We start from the raw sequence: 20280 nt of genomic DNA, 5'->3' as shown, positions 1-20280 counted from the left end.
TCCGAAGCTGTATGACCTGCTGCCTGTAATTTTTTTTTTTTTTTAATTTAAGTTAATCATGTTATTCATCAAACTCCAAAAATTTCAATGTATAAGATTTTGATTCTTTTATCCGATGTTGGCAGAAAGGAAGTCTTCATGCAAGCAAATGACAGTTGCAACAATTTTTTTTAGGGTAAAGTGTAATTTAGTCCCTCTGGTTTAGTGAAATATAACCTTTCGTCCCTCTATTTTAAAAAACCTTCAATTTAGTCCCTGTGATTTTTAAAAACTATAACATTAGTCCCTCCGTTAGATTTTCAGTTAAATCACCGTTAATTTTAATTAAAAAGACTAAAATACCCATTCTCTCTCCTTCCTCTTCCTCTTCTTCTTCTTCTTCTTCTCCTTCCCCATCTCCTTCTTCTTCTTTTTCTTCTTCTTCTTCTTCTTCTTCTTCTCTTTTCCGATCTCTCTCCTTCCTCTTCTTCTTCTGCAACCCAGTACTCTTCCAAGAATCTATTCAAATAAACAAAGACCAAAAAGATGAAGCAAGAACAGAACCCCGAGGTGAAGATGGTGAAGTGGTTGAAAATCTTTAATCTTTCTTGTTTTTGTTGGTTTCTCTCTTGTTCTTGCTTATTTGCAAAGGAAGCTGTGCTGGGTTGAGTTTTAAGATAAGAATCATTTTAGAGAGAGAGAAAGAGAGGTTTGGGGATTTAAAGCGTTAGATTTGTCACAAAATTCACTTACTGGTAGCTTACCTCCAAGCCTGTTTCAGCTTCAGAACCTGACAAAGCTTCTCTTAATTGCTAACGACATTTTCGGTTCGATTCCAACTGAGGTGGGAAACTGTGTCTCTCTTATTCGTCTTCGGCTTGTTAATAACAGAATCAGTGGAGAAATTCCAAAAGAAATCGGGCTCCTGAAAAACCTCAGTTTCCTCGACTTGTCTGAAAACCATATTGGTGGAACGCTGCCAGCAGAAATTGGCAATTGCAATGAGCTGCAGATGCTGAACTTAAGCAACAATACCCTTCGAGGCACTCTGCCTAGCTCTTTATCTTCTTTGACAAGGCTTGAGGTATTGGATCTTTCTATAAATCAATTTGTGGGTGAAATTTCAAGTGGTTTTGGCAAACTTAGTTCACTCAACAGACTCATCCTCAACAAGAACTCTCTGTTTAGAGCAATCCCTTCCTCTCTTGGCCATTGTTTGAGCTTCAACTTCTTGATCTTAGTAGCAATGCACTATCTGGCATGATCCCAGTGGAACTTTTTGATATTGAAGGTCTTGATATTGCTTTGAATTTGAGTTGTAATGCACTCACTGGGACGATTCCACCCCAGATTTCTGCTCTGAACAAATTATCCATTCTTGATCTCTCACACAATGATTCTTGTTTTATCTACGCTGGCAGGGACAGAGCACTTTGTTTCATAGAATTTTTGGTCATGAGGCTGGAGGGTATGTAAACCTCTGCCATGAGTATTTCATGTGTCTGATCCGAGCACATGTTCACATTTTTATCTTTTTTTTTCTGGGGGGGGTTTAAGGATTGTGGAGAGTGTTGGTGAGGGTGTGACAGAACTCGAACCAGGCGATCACGTCCTGCCTATATTCACAGGCGAATGCAAGGAATGTGCACAGTGCAAATCGAAACAGAGCAATATGTGTGAGCTCCTCAAGGTTAATATAGACAGAGGTGTGATGATTGAAGATGGAAAATCAAGATTTTCGATCGAAAAAGAAGAAGAAGACGGAGATCGAAAAAGAGAAGAAGAAGAAGAAGAAGAAGAAAGGAGATCGGGAAGGAGAAGAGAAGAAGAAGAAGAGGAAGAGGAAGGAGAGAGGATGGGTATTTTAGTCTTTTTAACTAAAATTAACGGTGATTTAACTGAAAATCTAACGGGAGGGACTAATTGCATAGTTTTTAAAAATTACAGTGACTAAATTAAAGGTTTTTTAAAACAGAAGGACGAAAGGTTATATTTCACTAAACCAGAGGGACTAAATTACACTTTACCCTTTTTTTTATTTGATGTGATTTATGTCGTAATAAATTTTTAAAATAAAAAAAATTTAAATTAAAAATGATTGAATATTCGATATAAACGAATTGTTTGACGAAAAAATTAGTTCAATTGAATTTTTATAAAATTTTTTATTCAAAACAAACGAAAGAATAAAACTCACCAACTGCAAATACTGTCAAAAAACTAATGAAGTTTTAGAAGGCAATGTCTGAGCTCCATCAATTGATTAATGACTAAAGTAAAATCTCTATAAGGCTAGTGCATAGCGCAATTGTGGAGTGGGATTCTCTAAATAATTATAAAAATATTAGCACTTAAGCACACAGCAAACCCTTTTCAGGATATTATAAATTTTAATTATTGAATTTAGCCTATGAGCAGAAGTTTCTCTAATTGAATTTAAAAATAATTGCATGTTGATGTAGTAAAGCTATTCCAACAATCATATTTGGATAATTTTAAATAAGGAGATTTATATTTAGTTTGTTAGTATTTATTATTATTATTAATAAATGAGTATTTATATTTTTAAAAATCTATTAAAAAATTTTATTTTTTCTTTTTACTAACAAAATAATTATTTCATCTTTTTTTTTAAAATAAATAAAAAATAAAAGATAAAACTTTTAAAATTTAATTTTACCTTTAATAAATTCTCTTATTTAATTTCTAAAAATTTTCATTATTAACTAGTGAATCTCTATAATTTTAGAAATCTATTAAAATATTTTAATTATTTTTTTTCATTAATAAAATAATAATTCTTCATTTTTCTCTTATGCTTTCTTAAATAAAATATATATATATAATTTAACCTTTTATTATATTTTTAATAATAAAAATAGATGAATTTAAATAAAAAATTATTTTATTGATGAAAGAAAAAATAAAAGCGTTTTATTAAAATTTTCAAAATCAATGAAATGATTTATTATTATAATAATATTTAAAAATTAAGTAGTAAATTTTCTTTTTAAATATTATGTGATATATATCTATATAAAATTATACCAATTTAAATTGAACAAACAATTTCTTTTTCAAATTTTACAATCTGGAAACAAAATTTTTCCATAAAAAGGTAAATTTTTAATATTTGAAAAATAAAAATAAAATTATTTTTTTTAATAATTACAGAAAAATAAAAATAAAGTGAATAAAAATTATGGAAAAAATACTTTTAAGTGCATTCAAGAGCAAATTTCACTCCGACTCAATGAGATTGAGACTTAGAACACCAAAGTTTCATTTCACAAACTCGTCTCCTTATTTCATGAAATACAAGAAATCATACTTGAATTCTGTGTTCTACATAATACATATTCTTCATCGTACTGGAACACGACAGATATAATACAAAACAGAAGTAGGAAACTGATGAAATAGATGGAGAAACAGTCAATCTTTTGTTCGTTTCATCAGAAAACTCAGCGGCGGCCATGATTGATTTCAGAAAAATCATTGCTTCTGCTTCTTGGGAAGAGAAGATCAGTTGTGATCTTAATATCATCTTCGTCAAAATCACAAGGCTTTTCTTCATCGATTCTTCCAATACCAACACTAAAACTCCTAGGACTTATATGGTCTGCTTCTCTGCAAGTATTTGAAGATTTTTCAGGCAGAGATTGCTGTTTCTGAAGAACCCTATTGCTCAAAGTTAAATCCCTGGAGGAACCACCTTTTAAAAGCTCTTTATATTCATCGCCATGGCTGCTTGATTTTGTTGAATTGGCACTTGAACTCTTCGGCAGAGTGGTCACTACAGGGCCTGTAGGGCAACCCATGATAGTGCCATAGCCAAGGTGGTCCGAGTACTTCATGCTCTTGATGTAAACGTCCTTGGCCTTGATCAACCACCAAATGGGAGCTTGAAAGAACTTGTATAATTTGCTTCTCTTGCTAGTCTTCTTCATGGGCATCCTTTTTCCCCTAGTCTAGTAGCTCAAGAAATTGTATAGTTTTCTTACTTTGCCCTTGAAAATGAGTCAAATTAGAATTAAGGCATATATAAGCAGTTTTGAAATAGAAAAAATTATTATTTAATATTTATTAATATATTTTAAAAATATACCAAATAATTCTTATGATTTTAAAAAATTTAACTAAAAAGTCTTTTATATTTAATTTTAATTGACTCTTATCCCTTTATTGTATAGACTAACAATAACGATAATAATAAATATATATGAATAAATATGAGAGATCTCATATTCTACTCTCCAACTCTCTCTTTTCGATTTAAAAAAAATAACAGTAATAAAATTTAACAAAAATAAGCTTCAATTAAAATTTTAAAATTATAAAAGCTATTTAATATTTTTGTAAAATATAAAAAAATTAGTTTCATTTATACCGGATGAGCTAAATAATAAGCTTCGTAATTAAGATAATTAAAATGTTTTTTTAGAAAAATGTATTTATTTATATAAAAAGTAAACTTAATGCTTAATTTGATCAGGTATCTTTCTAAAAGACTTGGTATTATATTTTGATAGTGACAGCCAAAGATAGAAAGAGATTATGTATGAGATTTGGTTTTGGGTATATTTGCAATTTCCAATAGTAATTTAAGTGTATTAATTAGTTGTAGGCATGGCTAGTGGACCATTTAGAAACCAAGTTATTGGATGGGAGTGGGCGACTTTTTTCAAAGTAAAGGTTGGATATTAAATTAAGAAAATATGAAAAAAAAATTTCCATTTATTTATTTTTAATTACTATTTTCCCGTATCATAATTTTTGTGCCTTTATTTTTTTATAAATATTAAAAAATTAATGTTTTTATTAATTATTTTAATTATATTTATATTAAATATACTAAATTTTATTAAATATTAAAAATACATTTATTTATAAAAAATAACTTATATTAAAAATAATTTATTTTTCATTATTTAATAGTAGACCGCATGAGTTATATTGGTTAAATGTTTTTTTTACCCTTGTATATTTTCTAAAGTTGTTTAGCTAATTATTTTTAATTCTCGTTTAAATTAATTTAGAAATTTTAATTTAAATTTCATTAGCTCCAAAATTAAATTTGGTAAAATAATTGTCTTGATTCAAATAAAAAATAAAAAATAAAAACGGCTTAATTTTTATTTTTGGCATTTTTTTTGCTTTTTTATTTAATTTAAAAATTAAAAACTTCAATTACTTTTTTTTTAAAGTTAATTTGAGCTAAATTGAAATTTCTATATTTATTTAGATAAAAATTAAAAATAAATTAAATTGAACATATCTAATAAATATAGTGATAAAATTAAGCATTAAATGATTTATAACCAGTTAATCCATCATGAAAAGAAAAAATAAATCATTTTTAAAAAATATTTTTTTTAGAAAATAAAATTATTTTATTTACTTTGATAATTTTATTAGTATTTTTGTATATATATTTGTTAATATATTTTATTTTTTAAATTAATATTCACAATAAAAAATAAATTATTTTTAAAAATAAATTAATTAAAATTGAAGTATTAAAGAATTTAATTTACAAAAAAAATAAATATTTTATTAAATTAAAAATAATTAACTAATTTTAATAAAAATATATAAAAAAAACTTTATAATAATTTATCGTGATTTTAATAATAATTCAGTCTTATTTTTAATTTAATAAATGCGTCTTTTATCTTTAAAAAAAAGAAATTTACTTAAAATGTAAATAAAAAAAAAAAAATTAAAGCTCGTGTATAAGTTTTTTTTTTTTCTCTCGCGCGCTTAGAGGAAGAGTCTTCTCCACTTCTTTCTTTTTTTCTTTTTTCCTTGAGAGCTTAAGTCTCCTTGTTTCTATGAATATTTATATTTAACTTAAAAATAATAAGAATGTAAATAAATTAAATTAATTTAAATTTATTGTTAATTTATCTAATATAAAAAAAATTAAATTAAATTTTATTATATTTAAATTAATTACAAACAAATGAATTTTTTTATGAATAGAAATAAATTGAATTTCATTAATAAAATTTAATTTTTTATAAAAAATATATACTAAATAAGAACTAAAAGATTTTGCTTAAAAATTTCCTTTTATCTAATTTGCTTTTCAATATTAGTTTTCTAATCTTTCTATTTTTTGAGTTATTTTCTTTCCAATATTAGTGGAATTTTATCACATCTTATGTGTTAGTGAGCTATCCAGTAGTTCAAAATACAGTTATTATTGTTGATTATTTTCTATTTTAAACGTTAGATCTACAAATACAGATAATTCATTTGCATTAATAAAGCTTCACAGTGCAACTGGTTCCTCTATTGATAGTTAATTGTATAAATTATTTTTTTAATAAATAATTAATTAATATTTTCATTAAAATTATTTTTTTTTTTGAAAATGAAAGAAATATTATTAACTCAAAGCGATTAAGGAAACTATATGAGGAGGAGGGACATGAACCAAAACTCATTGATCTGACTCAGAATGAGCCGATGTTGCTAGAATATGAGCGACATCATTCGCAGACCTGTGAATAAAAGCACATCTTGCTTCCTCATAACTGGATAGAAGCAATTTACAATCTTGAATCAAAAGACCAAAAGGTGATAAATCATCTAATGAAACATTGTTAATAGACACAATAAGAACCTGAGCATCCGATTCGAAAAGAACTCGATTCCATCCGCACTCTTTAATCCAGCTCAATGTCTCTCGAAAAGTCACTGCCTCAGCACACTTAACCTCTATCTGACTGCAAAAATAGCCTGCTTTAGCCGCTATAAATCTACCATTAGCATCTCGGACTACACAGCCGAAGCCTAGCGAACTTTGTTGCGAGTTTAAAGAGGCGTCAATATTAACCTTAATCCAACCCTGCGGTGGAGGAGACCAAACAGTCAAAGCTGACACAACATTAGTGCAGCTGGTAGAATCAGAACAGGCCCCCCTCCATTGCCGCAAAAAATTCAGTGCCATGAAGAACACACCACTCGCAGTTCGACCCTGAGCTTTCCAAACAACATTATTTCTGTTATGCCACAAAGCCCAACATATCATTAGAATAAGGGAAGCATTCTCCGCAGAAGCAGTAAAGAAGGCTAAAGAGAACCACTCCCTAAGAGAGGCAGCGGAGAATGCAGGCCAACCCAAAGGCGAACTCAACCAGCAACTGCGGGCAAAAGGACACTGAACAAGAATATGTAGGATAGTCTCAGGAGCCTCATGACACAACGGACACATCGAATCAACCGGAACTCTCCTGGACTGAAGCAAAGAGAGGCAAGGAACTATATTAACTAAAGCACGCCAACAGAAATTAAGCACTTTAGGAGGCACCTTCGTCTTCCAAAAACGACTCCATATCTCACTACCTTCCCTATGTCGAAACCCAGCAACCAAAAATCTGTAAGCACTCTTAACAGAATAGTGACCCTTGGACGCAAACTTCCAGCACCACGCATCTGGATGCGAAGAAAGACTTAAAGGGATGTTCAAAATACAACTCCTATCTCTATCATTGAATAACTGAGCTATTAAACTCTCATTCCATCTATGGCCGATCATAAGATCTGCAACAACAGAAAGAGTACAGTTCGGAGGAGGGGGTGTAGAAACCAATAAGTCAGGCGCCTCTTTCAACCAAGGGTAAGTCCAAATAGAAACTGACCTGCCATTCCCAATTCTCCAATAAGCACCAGCTTTAACCAGACTCTGAGTCGCCCATATACTACGCCACAAAAAGTTAGGATTGTGGCCCAAAGATGCTTCCAAAAAAGATGTTGTTGGAAAATAACGAGCCTTAAGAACGCGGGCCACTAAAGAATGAGGCATGTTAATAATGTTCCAATCCTGCTTACCAAGCATGGCTAAGTTAAAATCATGGAGCGATTTAAAACCTAACTCGCCTTCCAGTCTGTATTTCGCCATTCTATGCCAACCCAGCCAGTGAATACGGCGATTTTGATCAGCACCCTTACTCCACCAATACCGAGTCATCATACGCTGCAAATCAACATATAAAGTCCGAGACAGTAAAAACAAACTCATAACATAGTTTGGCAAAGCTTGGAGGACTGTTTTCAAATTTAGTTATTTTTTTTTTAGAAAAACTCAATTTTAAAATGTAAATCAAAATTTTTAGCACTAATATTAAATTTATATAAAAGAAGATATAAGTCATTAATTAGAACAATTAAATAATACGGATATAAAATTATAAATGATTAAATAATATGGATAATTAAACAGTATAATTTTTGGAGTAAAAATAAATTAATTAAAATTGAAGTGTTAAACAATTTAATTTTATAAAAAATAAAATATTTTATTGAATTAAAAATAATTAATTAATTTTAATAAAAATATATATAAAAAAAACATTATAATAATTGCAATGCTCAACGCCCACGGAAAGGAGGCTTTGGTCCGTGCAGCGCAAAAAAAGAAAAAAACTTCTACTCCTATTTTTTAGAATTAGAAAGCATAAAAAAATTCTAATTTTTTAATATTACAATTATATAATGAAATTAAATAAAAATAAAAATAAATTATACTAATAACTTTTTGGTGAATTACGTTGATGTACTTAAGATTTGCTATTATAAATTAATTAATTTATCTTTATATGTTTACCTTTATGATAGATCTGATTTTTCTCTTACTCCATGATAGATCTGGTTTTCTTCTTACTCCATCATATGGGTCTCTCAATATTCGTTTGATGAAAGGACGTGCAAAATAAGGAAAGATGGTCAGGGGTCTACCGGGGATGCTCCCGGTGGAGACCCTCCGACGTTCAAGTCAGATTCATGAACTAGGGTAGTATGGATAGGCAAGAGTTACAAAGAAAAATAAAGTAAAAGAATATGGAGCCGAGGAAGGAGCCGGAAGAAGAAGGAAGACCCCCTCTCCTTTTTTACCTGCCCCTGACGCCTGTTCCTGCTATTGTACTACCTGTCTATGTCACTCAGACCCGTACGTACGGACATATCAGACCCCTCTCCACGCCAAGCGGCCATTTAATTCCCCCGGCGTGCGTACAGGTCGGGCTACGAAGTGACTGGACTAGCTCCTCTCCCTCACATCATATCACCAGGTTGGACTTCTTCCTGCTGGGTCTGGACTCGCGGATAACCCATTCAGCCCGGCGTGTCTGGGTCGAGGCCTGAGATGCTGAGTTGGTCAGCCTAAGGAGAGCTTAATGGGCTTTGGGCCATTATTCTCCTCTTGGGCCTGACCTCACCCAAGGTAGAGGAAATCCGGTGGTCATCAATTGTCCTTTTACCTCTTCGACAATTATTACATGAGTGGCGATGGGGTAAATCCTTAAACTCTATTTATGACCGCGTGGCTCGAGAATTGCTCCTGTCAAAAGCGTCCTTTCCTTGCCTTTTTATTTCTTTGTCTCTTTACTTTGATGTTTGAATGTACGACGATATGGAGATGTGTATTTGATGATGAATGATATTTCACCTCGGTCTGTACCTCATTATTATTTTTTACTCAGACTGTCTTGTAGTTTTGTCAATTTTACTTAATTGATGGACCAGGCTATCTCTACTGGGACTTTGCTAGTCGAATTGACCCGGGCTAAGAGCTCGGCGTCTGGCTAAGCTTCTGACTTGCGAATTTTTCTTATTCTCATGAGGGCATTTATGTTTTTGGCTCATGACCTCATCAGTGCTACGAGCTCGGATATATAATACCTAGAGGAATGTCTTATTTGCATGAGTGCCCCGCATTAGACGATTTTAAATCTTGTTCTTGTTATGAGCTCGGACATCTTGTCCCTTTGGATGTAACCTTCTGGCGGTCAGTGCGGTCTGAACTGTGTGCTCCACTGGGATAAGGAGCTTGGCCTTTTGTCGTCTTCCTCTTCCTGGGTCATCTTTGCTAAGTGTTTGTTTGCTGTGGGTTAATCAGAGCTGTGAGCACGACCCTTCGCTTTCATTTATCCTTTTAAGCGTTTCGCATTGGCGGGCCTTTTCATATAGGGAGCTCGGCTCTCTGTTGTTTTTTCTACACTTAGCTTTATTCAGCTTGATTGTTTACTTGTTGTGAGTTCGTTCGTACTGCGAGTTCGGGAGCTCAGATTTTTATTCTTTGTTTAGGCTTTTATGCTTATAGCCCGTGATGCTGCTTGTGCTATGAGCTCGAGAGTTTGGGATTTCGTTTTCTTTACTTTGGTGCCCCGAGCACTTTTGTGAAGTCAGACTTAATTTCTTACTTTCTTGTCTAGCCTTACACAAGTTATGTTTCAGTCTGACTGCTTGTTTGTTCAACTTTTAACCTTTCTTTTAAAGGTTTATAACCTCGCCAGCACGGACATAAGGCTCAGTAGGAGGGTATGTCTGGCCCCTCTGGGCTTTTGGGAAAATTGACCTCGGGTCGAAGAGGTTGGACTATCTGTTTTGGGTTTGACCATATTGGGGTTAGATTCTTTTGTATCCAATGAGTCAAGACTTTCCACTGCCTCGTCCAATCATTCAGAATGGTTCATTTGGCCTTTTATATTGCTCCAGTCCTCTTGATTCTTTATCTGAGCATTTGGTCCTTAAGTATGTCTCGGTTGTTTGGGTTTTTTGCCCCCGAGTGCTTTCCGAGCTGTCTTCCCTCGAGCGTTTTGTGAGCTCTTTACTGCTTAGACCTTTCCCTAGGCTAGCCGAGCTGGTTTAGTGCTAGCGGTCAATTCTCAAGGTCAGTGCCTCCTATGATTTCCCTTGGTCCTTTGTTTGGTTCCCTATCTTGGTATGCATTTTGCTTAGGATTCGCCTCGCCTTAATTTAGTCTGCTTATAGGCTTTACCAGTACTGAGCTCATTTTTTTGAGATCGGCATGGTGCTTTGGCTCATTGGCACCGTGAGCCTTGCATTAGCCTTTAGTAGGTCGCATTGCTACATGATACAGGCGTTTGGGCGCCTTAGTTTAATTTTGTTATATGCTGGCTATTTTGCGAGGTCGAGGTCTTATTATCCTGTAATCCGAGCTCTTTCGATAGGTCGGATTCAGATTCTTTATTTCTGTTCCAGCACCCTCTTGAGGTCAGCATGACGCTTTGGCGCTTTCGGCTGTTGTGTGAGGTCAAAGTCTCTTTACCTTATGACCCGAGCTCCTTTGGGAGGTCGGAGTTTAACTTTTCATTTATGGTCCAGTGCCTCAATCTTGTGAGCATACAGTATTATATTTTTTATTTTTTATTTTTTTATTTTTTTAATAAAAGCAAAAGAATAGTTTCCTTCATCCTTTCAGCTCGGTTTTGTGGTGCTGGCGGTCATTTTTCGAGACTAGCCACCTACCTCGCTGAGGGCTTGCTCAAGATTCAGGCTCTTAGCCTTACTGTCGCTTCCAGGCTCTTTAGCCTTGCATGGGATTCAGGCTCATTGGCCTTATTGTCGCTTTGTCATTTCAGCCGGTTTTGTGGTGCCGGAGATCATTTTCTGAGACCAGTCACCTACCTCACTGAGGTCTTGCGCAAGATTCAGGCTCTTAGGCCTTACTGTCGCTTTCAGGCTCTTTAGCCTTGCATGGGATTCAGGCTCATTGGCTTTACTTTCGCTTCGTCATCTCAACCGATTTTGTGGTGCCGGGTGTAACACCCGGCTAGACTCCGGTACCGGAATTCCTACCGTCCGGTAGAATTTGGGTGTCGGAAACCTCTAGAAGGGTAAAAGCATGTTTTTATAAAATGTTTTCATGTTTTTAATGTTTTAAGTACGATTTTAAATGAGTTTTTGCATGAAAAATTTCTTTAAGGGAAAACCCAGGTTCGGCCGCCGAAACTCACTTTCGGCCGCCGAACATGCATGGACTTTGGGAGGCACGTTAGGCCCCCGAAAGTCTAAGTGAGGGAAGTGCAGGTTCGGCCGCCGAACCTTATGTTCGGCCGCCGAACATTTCATGGATGCGGAGGCACATTCGGCCCCCGAACGTGGCCTGGCCAGCCACTATAAAAGGGTCCCCTAGGTCCGCACGGGCGAGCTTTTTCTCTCCCATTGTCGGCCAAGGTGAGTCTCCACCGCTCCTCCCTCGATCTTGAGTGTTTCCTTTAGATCTTTCATGGTTTTAACGAGTTTATAACTTCGTTTTGAAGATTTGTGAGCTTTGAGCAAGTTTTTAGTGCTTGGAGGTTCAAAGAGCTTAATCTCTCCATCTCCAAGCTAGGATCACTTTCCTCTCGTTTCTCCAAGAGGTAAGGGTCGATCTTGAACCCTTTTTATGTTTTAAACAAGTTTTAAGTAAGATCTATGGGTAGAAATGCATGTTAGGACATATGTTGAGTTTATGGGTTATGTTGAGATTTTGAGCAATGTAGCTTGATTGTGTGTGTATGAAGTGTTGTAGATGGGGTATATGCATGTTTGAGGCCCCTAGGAACTTGTATGTATGTTTTGTGTAACGCCCCGGAAATCCGGACCGCTACCGGCGCTAGGATTCAGGTCGGCTTAAGGCCGCCGGAACCCGTAGCAAGCCTACATACATCCTGTTTACCTGTTTAATCCCATACATGATCAACAAACATACATAAGAATTAAAAACTTTTCTTTTTCTTCATATACCAAACTCAACCTGTGCATGCACTGTATTCATCATATACATAAACATTAGTCCCTCTGTGGGATTTCATCAAAGCCTCTATGGCAATATACATTCAGTGTTGAGTTGGTTCACATATTCATCATAAAATAAGATCATGTACATACCAAGGGATTAACAAACACTATGGTCAAGCACAACTCTATCCTCAATAACATAGTTACATAAACATAACTGTTTCAAACTTTACATTACATTCTTATCATTTGTCATGTCCACATACTCTAGCTATTACATACATATGACTTTTCTCTTCTTTTCTTCTCTATCACTCCCGTACCTGCAAACCTGGGGGTTAGGGGAGAGGGGTGAGCTAAAAGCCCAGTGAGCAGAAACTAAAAACATTATATTAAAATTCATGCTTTCATGAAATGCATCATATCACAGACAATTCACATCAAGGGTGAACCCGTCACCAATTAGTCCCAACATAGTCTCGTGCCAGGCCGTAGCATGGGGTCCTGGTCTTCCTGTCATAACATACATAAAGTCTCGTGCCAGGCCGTAGCATGGGGTCCTGGTCTTCCTGTCATATCATATATAAAGCCTCGTGCCAGGCCGTAGCATGGGGTCCTGGTCTTCCTGTCATAACATACATAAAGTCTCGTGCCAGGCCGTAGCATGGGGTCCTGGTCTTCCTGTCATAACATACATAAAGTCTCGTGGACTAATTGGATCATACAGCATTCACCCACAACCACAAAATAAAATGCAATGCGACATATTCGTGAACTAATGCAATCAGCCTATTACATGTCATCATGATGCATGAAACATGCTCAAAACATTTAATTGCTTGATTTAGAACATTAAGCTTGTTTCCACTCACCTCTGGCTAGCTCCGACCAGACACTGAAGCAGCTCACTCACTGCTGGGGTCCTCGGTTCCTCGGGTCCGAACCTACACAGGTGGACTCCAATGAGGGACCAAACATATATAAACACAACTCTAATATATCCCCCAAAAACCCCCTAAAACATCATGAAAACATCACAGAAAATATGCATGAAACGGCTGAACAGGGCACCTTCGGCGGCACCTTCGGCGGCCGAAAGTCCTGGACAGAGACGAAACTCAGCTAGGTTCGGCGGCACCTTCGGCGGCCGAAAGTGCCAGACAGAGACGAAAGTCTCTTTTCGGGGGCACCTTCGGCAGCCGAAAGCTGCCTTCACAAGAGGGGTTCGGCGGCCGAAACTCCCTTCGGCTGCCGAACCTGGTTTCTGCCAAACGGCAGAAACTTGGTTCAAATGAACCTCCTGCCTCCCAAAACCATAGATCATGCATATTTCTCAACCAAAACACACATACAAGTTCCTAGGGGTCTCAAACATGCATATACCCCATCTACAACACTTCATTCACACACAATCAAGCTACATTGCTCAAACATCATCAAAACCCATAAACTCAACATATGTCCTAACATGCATTTCTACCCATAGATCTTACTTAAAACTTGTTTAAAACATAAAAAGGGTTCAAGATCGACCCTTACCTCTTGAAGAAACGAGAGGAAAGCGATCCTAGCTTGGAGATGGAGAGATTAAGCTCTTTGAACCTCCAAGCACTCAAAACTTGCTCAAAGCTCACAAATCTTCAAAACAAAGTTATAAACTTGTTAAAACCATGAAAGATCTAGAGGAAACACTCAAGATCGAGGGAGGAACGGTGGAGACTCACCTTGGCCGACAATGGGAGAGAAAAAGCTCGCCCGTGCGGACCAAGGGGACCCTTTTATAGTGGCTGGCCAGGCCACGTTCGGGGGCCGAATATGCCTCCGCATCCATGCAATGTTCGGCGGCCGAACATAAGGTTCGGCGGCCGAACCTGCACTTCCCTCACTTAGACTTTCGGGGGCCTAACGTGCCTCCCAAAGTCCATGCATGTTCGGCGGCCGAAAGTGAGTTTCGGCGGCCGAACCTGGGTTTTTCCTTAAAGAATTTTCATGCAAAACTTATTTAAAATCATACTTAAAACATTAAAATACATGAAAATATTTTATAAAAACATGCTTTTACCCTTCTAGAGGTTTCCGACACCCAAATTCCACCGGACGGTAGGAATTCCGATACCGGAGTCTAGCCGGGTATTACATTCTCCCCCCCTTAAGAACATTCGTCCCCGAATGTTCCTCAACTAACATATAAAGCATGGCATCAATCATAACATACAACATATCATACATGCAACACATAGAACAACTAACACTCACCTCAAAACAGATGGGGGTACTGCTGGAGCATGGACTCCCGTGTCTCCCATGTGCATTCCTCTAAGTTGTGGTGGTTCCAAAGGACTTTCACCATCGGGATTTCCTTGTTCCTCAACTTTCTGATCTGAGTGTCAAGAATCCGCACTGGCTGTTCAACATAAGTGAGATCCTCTTGGATCTCCACATCAGGCTCGCTAAGAACCTTGCCCGGATCTGACACGAACTTTCTCAACATGGAAACATGGAAGACCGGATGGATTCTCTCCATAGAAGTAGGTAAGTCCAGCTTGTACGATACATTCCCAATCCTTTGCAGGACTTCAAAGGGTCCAATGTACCGCGGAGCTAGCTTACCCTTCTTACCAAATCGAACCACCCCTTTCATCGGAGACACCTTGAGCAATACTAGATCCCCCTCCTGAAACTCTACCTGTTTCCTGCGGATGTCTGCATAACTTTTCTGCCTACTGGTGGCAGTCTTTATCCTTTCTCTGATAATGGGTACCACCCTGCTGGTGATCTCAACAAGCTCAGGCCCTGCCAAGGACCTCTCTCCAACCTCTTCCCAGCAAACGGGTGACCTGCACTTCCTCCCATACAAAGCTTCATATGGAGCCATCCCTATGCTAGCATGATAGCTGTTATTGTAGGCAAACTCCACCAAAGGTAGATGTTGCTTCCAAGAACCGCCAAAATCTAGCACACACATTCTGAGCATATCTTCTATGGTCTGGATGGTCCTCTCTGACTGTCCGTCTGTCTGTGGATGGAAGGCAGTGCTAAAATCCAACCTAGTACCCATAGCACTCTGCAGACTCCGCCAAAACCTGGAGGTAAACTGGGGCCCTCTATCTGACACTATAGATACCGGGACCCCATGTAGTCTGACAATCTCCTCAACATACACCTGCGCTAACTTATCCACAGAGTAGTTGCTCCTAACTGGAATGAAGTGAGCAGATTTGGTGAGTCTGTCCACAATCACCCATATGGAGTCTAGTCTGTTGGATGTTGCCGGTAACCCCACTACAAAGTCCATAGCTATGTTCTCCCATTTCCATTCTGGAATAGGTAGCGGGTTAAGCATTCCAGCCGGCTTCTGATGTTCCAGCTTCACCCTCTGACATATTTCGCAGGCTGACACGAATTGTGCCACTTCCCTCTTCATAGCTGGCCACCAATACACCCTCTTCAGATCTTGATACCTCTTGGTGGCTCCAGGGTGAATGCTGTATCTTGCATTATGAGCCTCTCTCATAATGTCTCCTTTAAGCCCGATGTCATCTGGTACACATAGTCTATTCCCATAGCGGAGGATCCCCTTACTGTCGAATCTGAACTCACTATCTTTGCCTGACTGAACAGTCCTGGCAATCTTCACTAACTCTGGGTCCTCGTGCTGTTTCTGAGCCACCTGCTCCAGAAACACGGGTGTTACTTTCATCTGTGCAATCAAAGCACCTGTACCAGACAACTCCATCTGTAGACTCTCCTCAATGAGCTTATAAAATTCCTTCACCACCGGTCTCCTCTCTGCCGTGATGTGGGATAGACTGCCAAGTGATTTCCGGCTTAAGGCATCAGCTACTACATTAGCCTTACCCGGATGGTACTGTATCTTACAATCATAGTCACTGAGCAGTTCTACCCATCTCCTCTGCCTCAAGTTCAAATCTCTCTGACTCAAGATGTGCTGCAGGCTCTTATGATCTGTGAAGATCTCACATTTTACCCCATAGAGGTAATGCCTCCACATCTTGAGGGCAAAGATAACCGCTGCCATCTCCAGATCGTGTGTGGGGTAATTCATCTCATGCCTCTTTAGCTGTCTTGAAGCATAAGCGATCACCCTACCATTCTGCATCAACACACAACCCAAGCCTACTCTGGATGCATCACAGAATACTGTGAAGTCCTCATTGCTGGTTGGCAGAGCTAACACTGGTGCTGAAGTCAACCTCTTCTTGAGCTCCTCAAAGCTTTCTTCACATCGATCGGTCCACTCGAACCTCTGATTCTTTCTGGTCAATCTGGTTAAAGGAGCTGCAATTTTGGAGAAGTCCTGTACGAACCTCCTGTAATAACCAGCCAAACCCAAGAAACTTCTGATCTCTGTCACTGAGGTGGGTCTGGGCCAGTTAGTCACAGCCTCTACTTTCTTGGGGTCTACCTCTATTCCATTCTCTGACACTATATGCCCCAAGAATGATATGCTCCTTAACCAGAACTCACACTTGGAGAACTTGGCATACAAGCCATGTTCCCTCAAGGTCTGCAAAACTATCCTCAGATGATGGGCATGCTCCTCTGCATTCCTGGAATACACTAGGATATCATCTATGAAGACAATAACGAAGTGATCCAGGTATGGTCTGAATATTCTGTTCATGAGGTCCATGAATGCTGCAGGGGCGTTGGTTAACCCAAACGGCATTACAAGGAACTCATAGTGCCCATATCTGGTCCTGAAGGCCGTCTTTGGCACGTCCTCCTCTCTGATTCTCAACTGATGGTACCCGGATCTCAGATCTATTTTGGAGAAACAACCCGCTCCTGCTAGCTGGTCGAATAGATCGTCGATCCTTGACAATGGGTACTTATTCTTGATGGTGACTTTGTTCAACTGCCTGTAGTCGATACAAAGCCTGAGGGATCCATCCTTCTTCTTCACAAAGAGTACTGGAGCACCCCAAGGTGAGGTACTCGGTCGGATGAAACCCTTGTCTACCAGTTCCTGCAACTGTTCTTTCAATTCTTTCATCTCAGCTGGGGCCATCCTGTAGGGAGGGATAGAGATAGGCCTAGTTCCAGGCATCAGCTCTATTTCAAACTCTATCTCCCTTGCAGGTGGTAGTCCTGGAAGCTCGTCTGGGAAAACATCTAAAAACTCATTGACCACTGGCACTGAGGCGGGCTCTCTAACCTGACTATCCAACTCCCTCACATGAGCTAGAAACCCCTGACATCCCCTCCTAAGCAACCTACGAGCCTGAAGAGCTGAAATTAGACCTCTAGGTGTACCCCTCTTGTCTCCTCTGAAGACGACCTCTGACCCATCCTGACATCTGAACTTAACTACCTTGTCCCTGCAGTCCAAGGTAGCACCATGGGTAGATAGCCAATCCATCCCTAGAATGACGTCAAAGTCTGTCAAATCTAGAACCACAAGGTCGGCGGACAAGCATCTTCCCTCTATAAAAACTGGACTACACTGGCAGACTGACTCTGCAACTGACGGGTCACACTTGGGTCCACTGACCCATAGGGGACACTCTAACTCAGAGACCATCAATCCTAACCTCTGAACGGCTCTCGGTGCAATAAAAGAGTGAGATGCACCCGGGTCCATTAATGCATACACATCAGAACACCCAATGATGAGATTACCTGACACCACGGTGTTGGATGTGTTAGCCTCCTGCTGCGTCATGGTGAAGATCCTGGCTGGAGCTGACGGACCCTCACCTCTGAACCCTGCTGAAGAAGAGGCTGACCCTCTCCCTCTGCCTCTGCCACTGGCCTGTGTAGCAGCTGGAGCTACTGGCTGTGCCACACTTCCTGAAGCTGTCTGCTGTGTCTGTGCCATAGGAACTGCTTTAGGACATTGCCATGACATATGCCCCTCTTGCCCACATCTGTAGCAGGTCGTCGTCCCATACCGGCATAAACCCCTGTGTGGCCTACCACACTTCGCACAAGCTGCATTATCTGCCCCAGAACTAGAACCACTGCCAAATCCTAGACTAGACTTGACCTTGTTCCAGAACTTATTCTTCTTACCCTTGGGTTTACCCCATCTCTTACTGCCTGAAGCTGCTGCACTCAAGGTAGAGGGATCTAACCTTCCCCCACCCGGAGTTTTAGAACCAGAAGCTTGTGCCACTGTCTGTTTGACTGTCCCCTGAACGATGGCACTAGCCTCCATTCTCCTAGCCATGTCTACTATGGCGTGAAAACTCTCTCTATCTGCTGACTGTACCAAGGAGGAATACCTGGGATGGAGCTTCATGATATACCTCCTCGACTTCTTCTGGTCTGTGCTAAGGTCTTGCCCAGCAAAAGGCAGCAACTCCATAAACCTGTCAGTATATTCGTCTACACTCATGTCATCGGTTTGCCTCAACTGCTCGAATTCTATCATCTTTAATTCCCTTGAACTATCAGGGAAAGCCCATCCTGCAAATTCATTAGCGAACTCCTCCCATGATAGGCTATCCACCCTCGGCTTCACATAGTTTTTGAACCACTCACGGGCCTTTTTGCATTTCAAGGTGAAACCAGCCATCTGAATGGCTCTACTATCATCAGCCCCAATCTCCTCTGTGATCATCTTGACCTTCTCCAAATACACAAACGGGTCATCACCTGACTCAAACTGGGGAGCACCCAACTTCATGTAATCTGTCATTTTAGCCTTGCTTCCCCCAGATGAGCTAGGCTGAGGTATCTGGGTATCTGGGCATGTAGGTGCTGGTGGTGGTGGAGGTACAGCATCCCCTGAGGTAGGGTTTGCTGGATTTGGATAGTATGGTGGAGGTGGGTACACTGGGTACTGTGGATATGGTGGGTAGTATGGTGGGTATGGCATCTGTGTGGAGTAAGGGTTAAAACTAGGGTAATCCGATGTACCTCCCATCGAATACCCGGGATTTTGGGTGTAGGGCGGATAGTGAGGTGGCTGAACAAATCCCGAGGCTTGAGTGCCTCCTTGGGATTCTCCCATACCCTCTTCTGACATACTGACGCCCAAACTGCCATCCCTCCTTTGATCAACATCCATCTGATCCCCCATATCTTCTGACATACCTCCCTGCACTGTTCCTCTGACTGATCTGCTTCTTCCCAGATCTAAAGACCTTCTAGGGTCTCTCACTGCTCGGTCCCTGTTGGACCTACTTGACATTGCCCTAGGCAATGTTGAAGGACGGGCATCAATGCCCTCGTCCTGAGGTGGTATTCCAGTCAATCGTGCAGATCGACGGGTTCCTCTCATCCTGTTTTCTGAGAAACAGTAAACATCACATAAACATTAGCATTAAATGGTTCATGTCGGCAAGCATGAACCTCACAGCTACATTACACACATAGCATATCATCATGGCATATCATACAATCATAGCAAGACAGGACTCTACATCCTATCCTAGTGGACATGATTTTTGCCTATTGTGCTTGACCTTCTATAACTTCTATGAGCCCGACACTCTAGGTCCGACCATATGAACCTAGGGCTCTGATACCACTCTGTAACGCCCCGGAAATCCGGACCGCTACCGGCGCTAGGATTCAGGTCGGCTTAAGGCCGCCGGAACCCGTAGCAAGCCTACATACATCCTGTTTACCTGTTTAATCCCATACATGATCAACAAACATACATAAGAATTAAAAACTTTTCTTTTTCTTCATATACCAAACTCAACCTGTGCATGCACTGTATTCATCATATACATAAACATTAGTCCCTCTGTGGGATTTCATCAAAGCCTCTATGGCAATATACATTCAGTGTTGAGT

General features: G+C 39.1%; 1 protein-coding gene across 1 annotated transcript; it reads right to left on the bottom strand.

Moving 5' to 3' along the window:
- Positions 1-3234: 3234 nt before the first annotated feature.
- LOC110629017 lies at positions 3235-3982 on the bottom strand. Its single transcript, XM_021775853.2, has one exon. It carries the CDS (start codon positions 3933-3935, stop codon positions 3444-3446), a length of 492 nt encoding a protein of 163 aa, XP_021631545.1. The 5' UTR covers positions 3936-3982; the 3' UTR covers positions 3235-3443.
- Positions 3983-20280: the final 16298 nt, after the last annotated feature.

This window comes from Manihot esculenta, chromosome 13 (assembly GCF_001659605.2).
Source record: "Manihot esculenta cultivar AM560-2 chromosome 13, M.esculenta_v8, whole genome shotgun sequence".
Lineage (NCBI taxonomy): Eukaryota > Viridiplantae > Streptophyta > Magnoliopsida > Malpighiales > Euphorbiaceae > Manihot > Manihot esculenta.
This window is presented reverse-complemented; position numbering and strand designations above follow the sequence as displayed.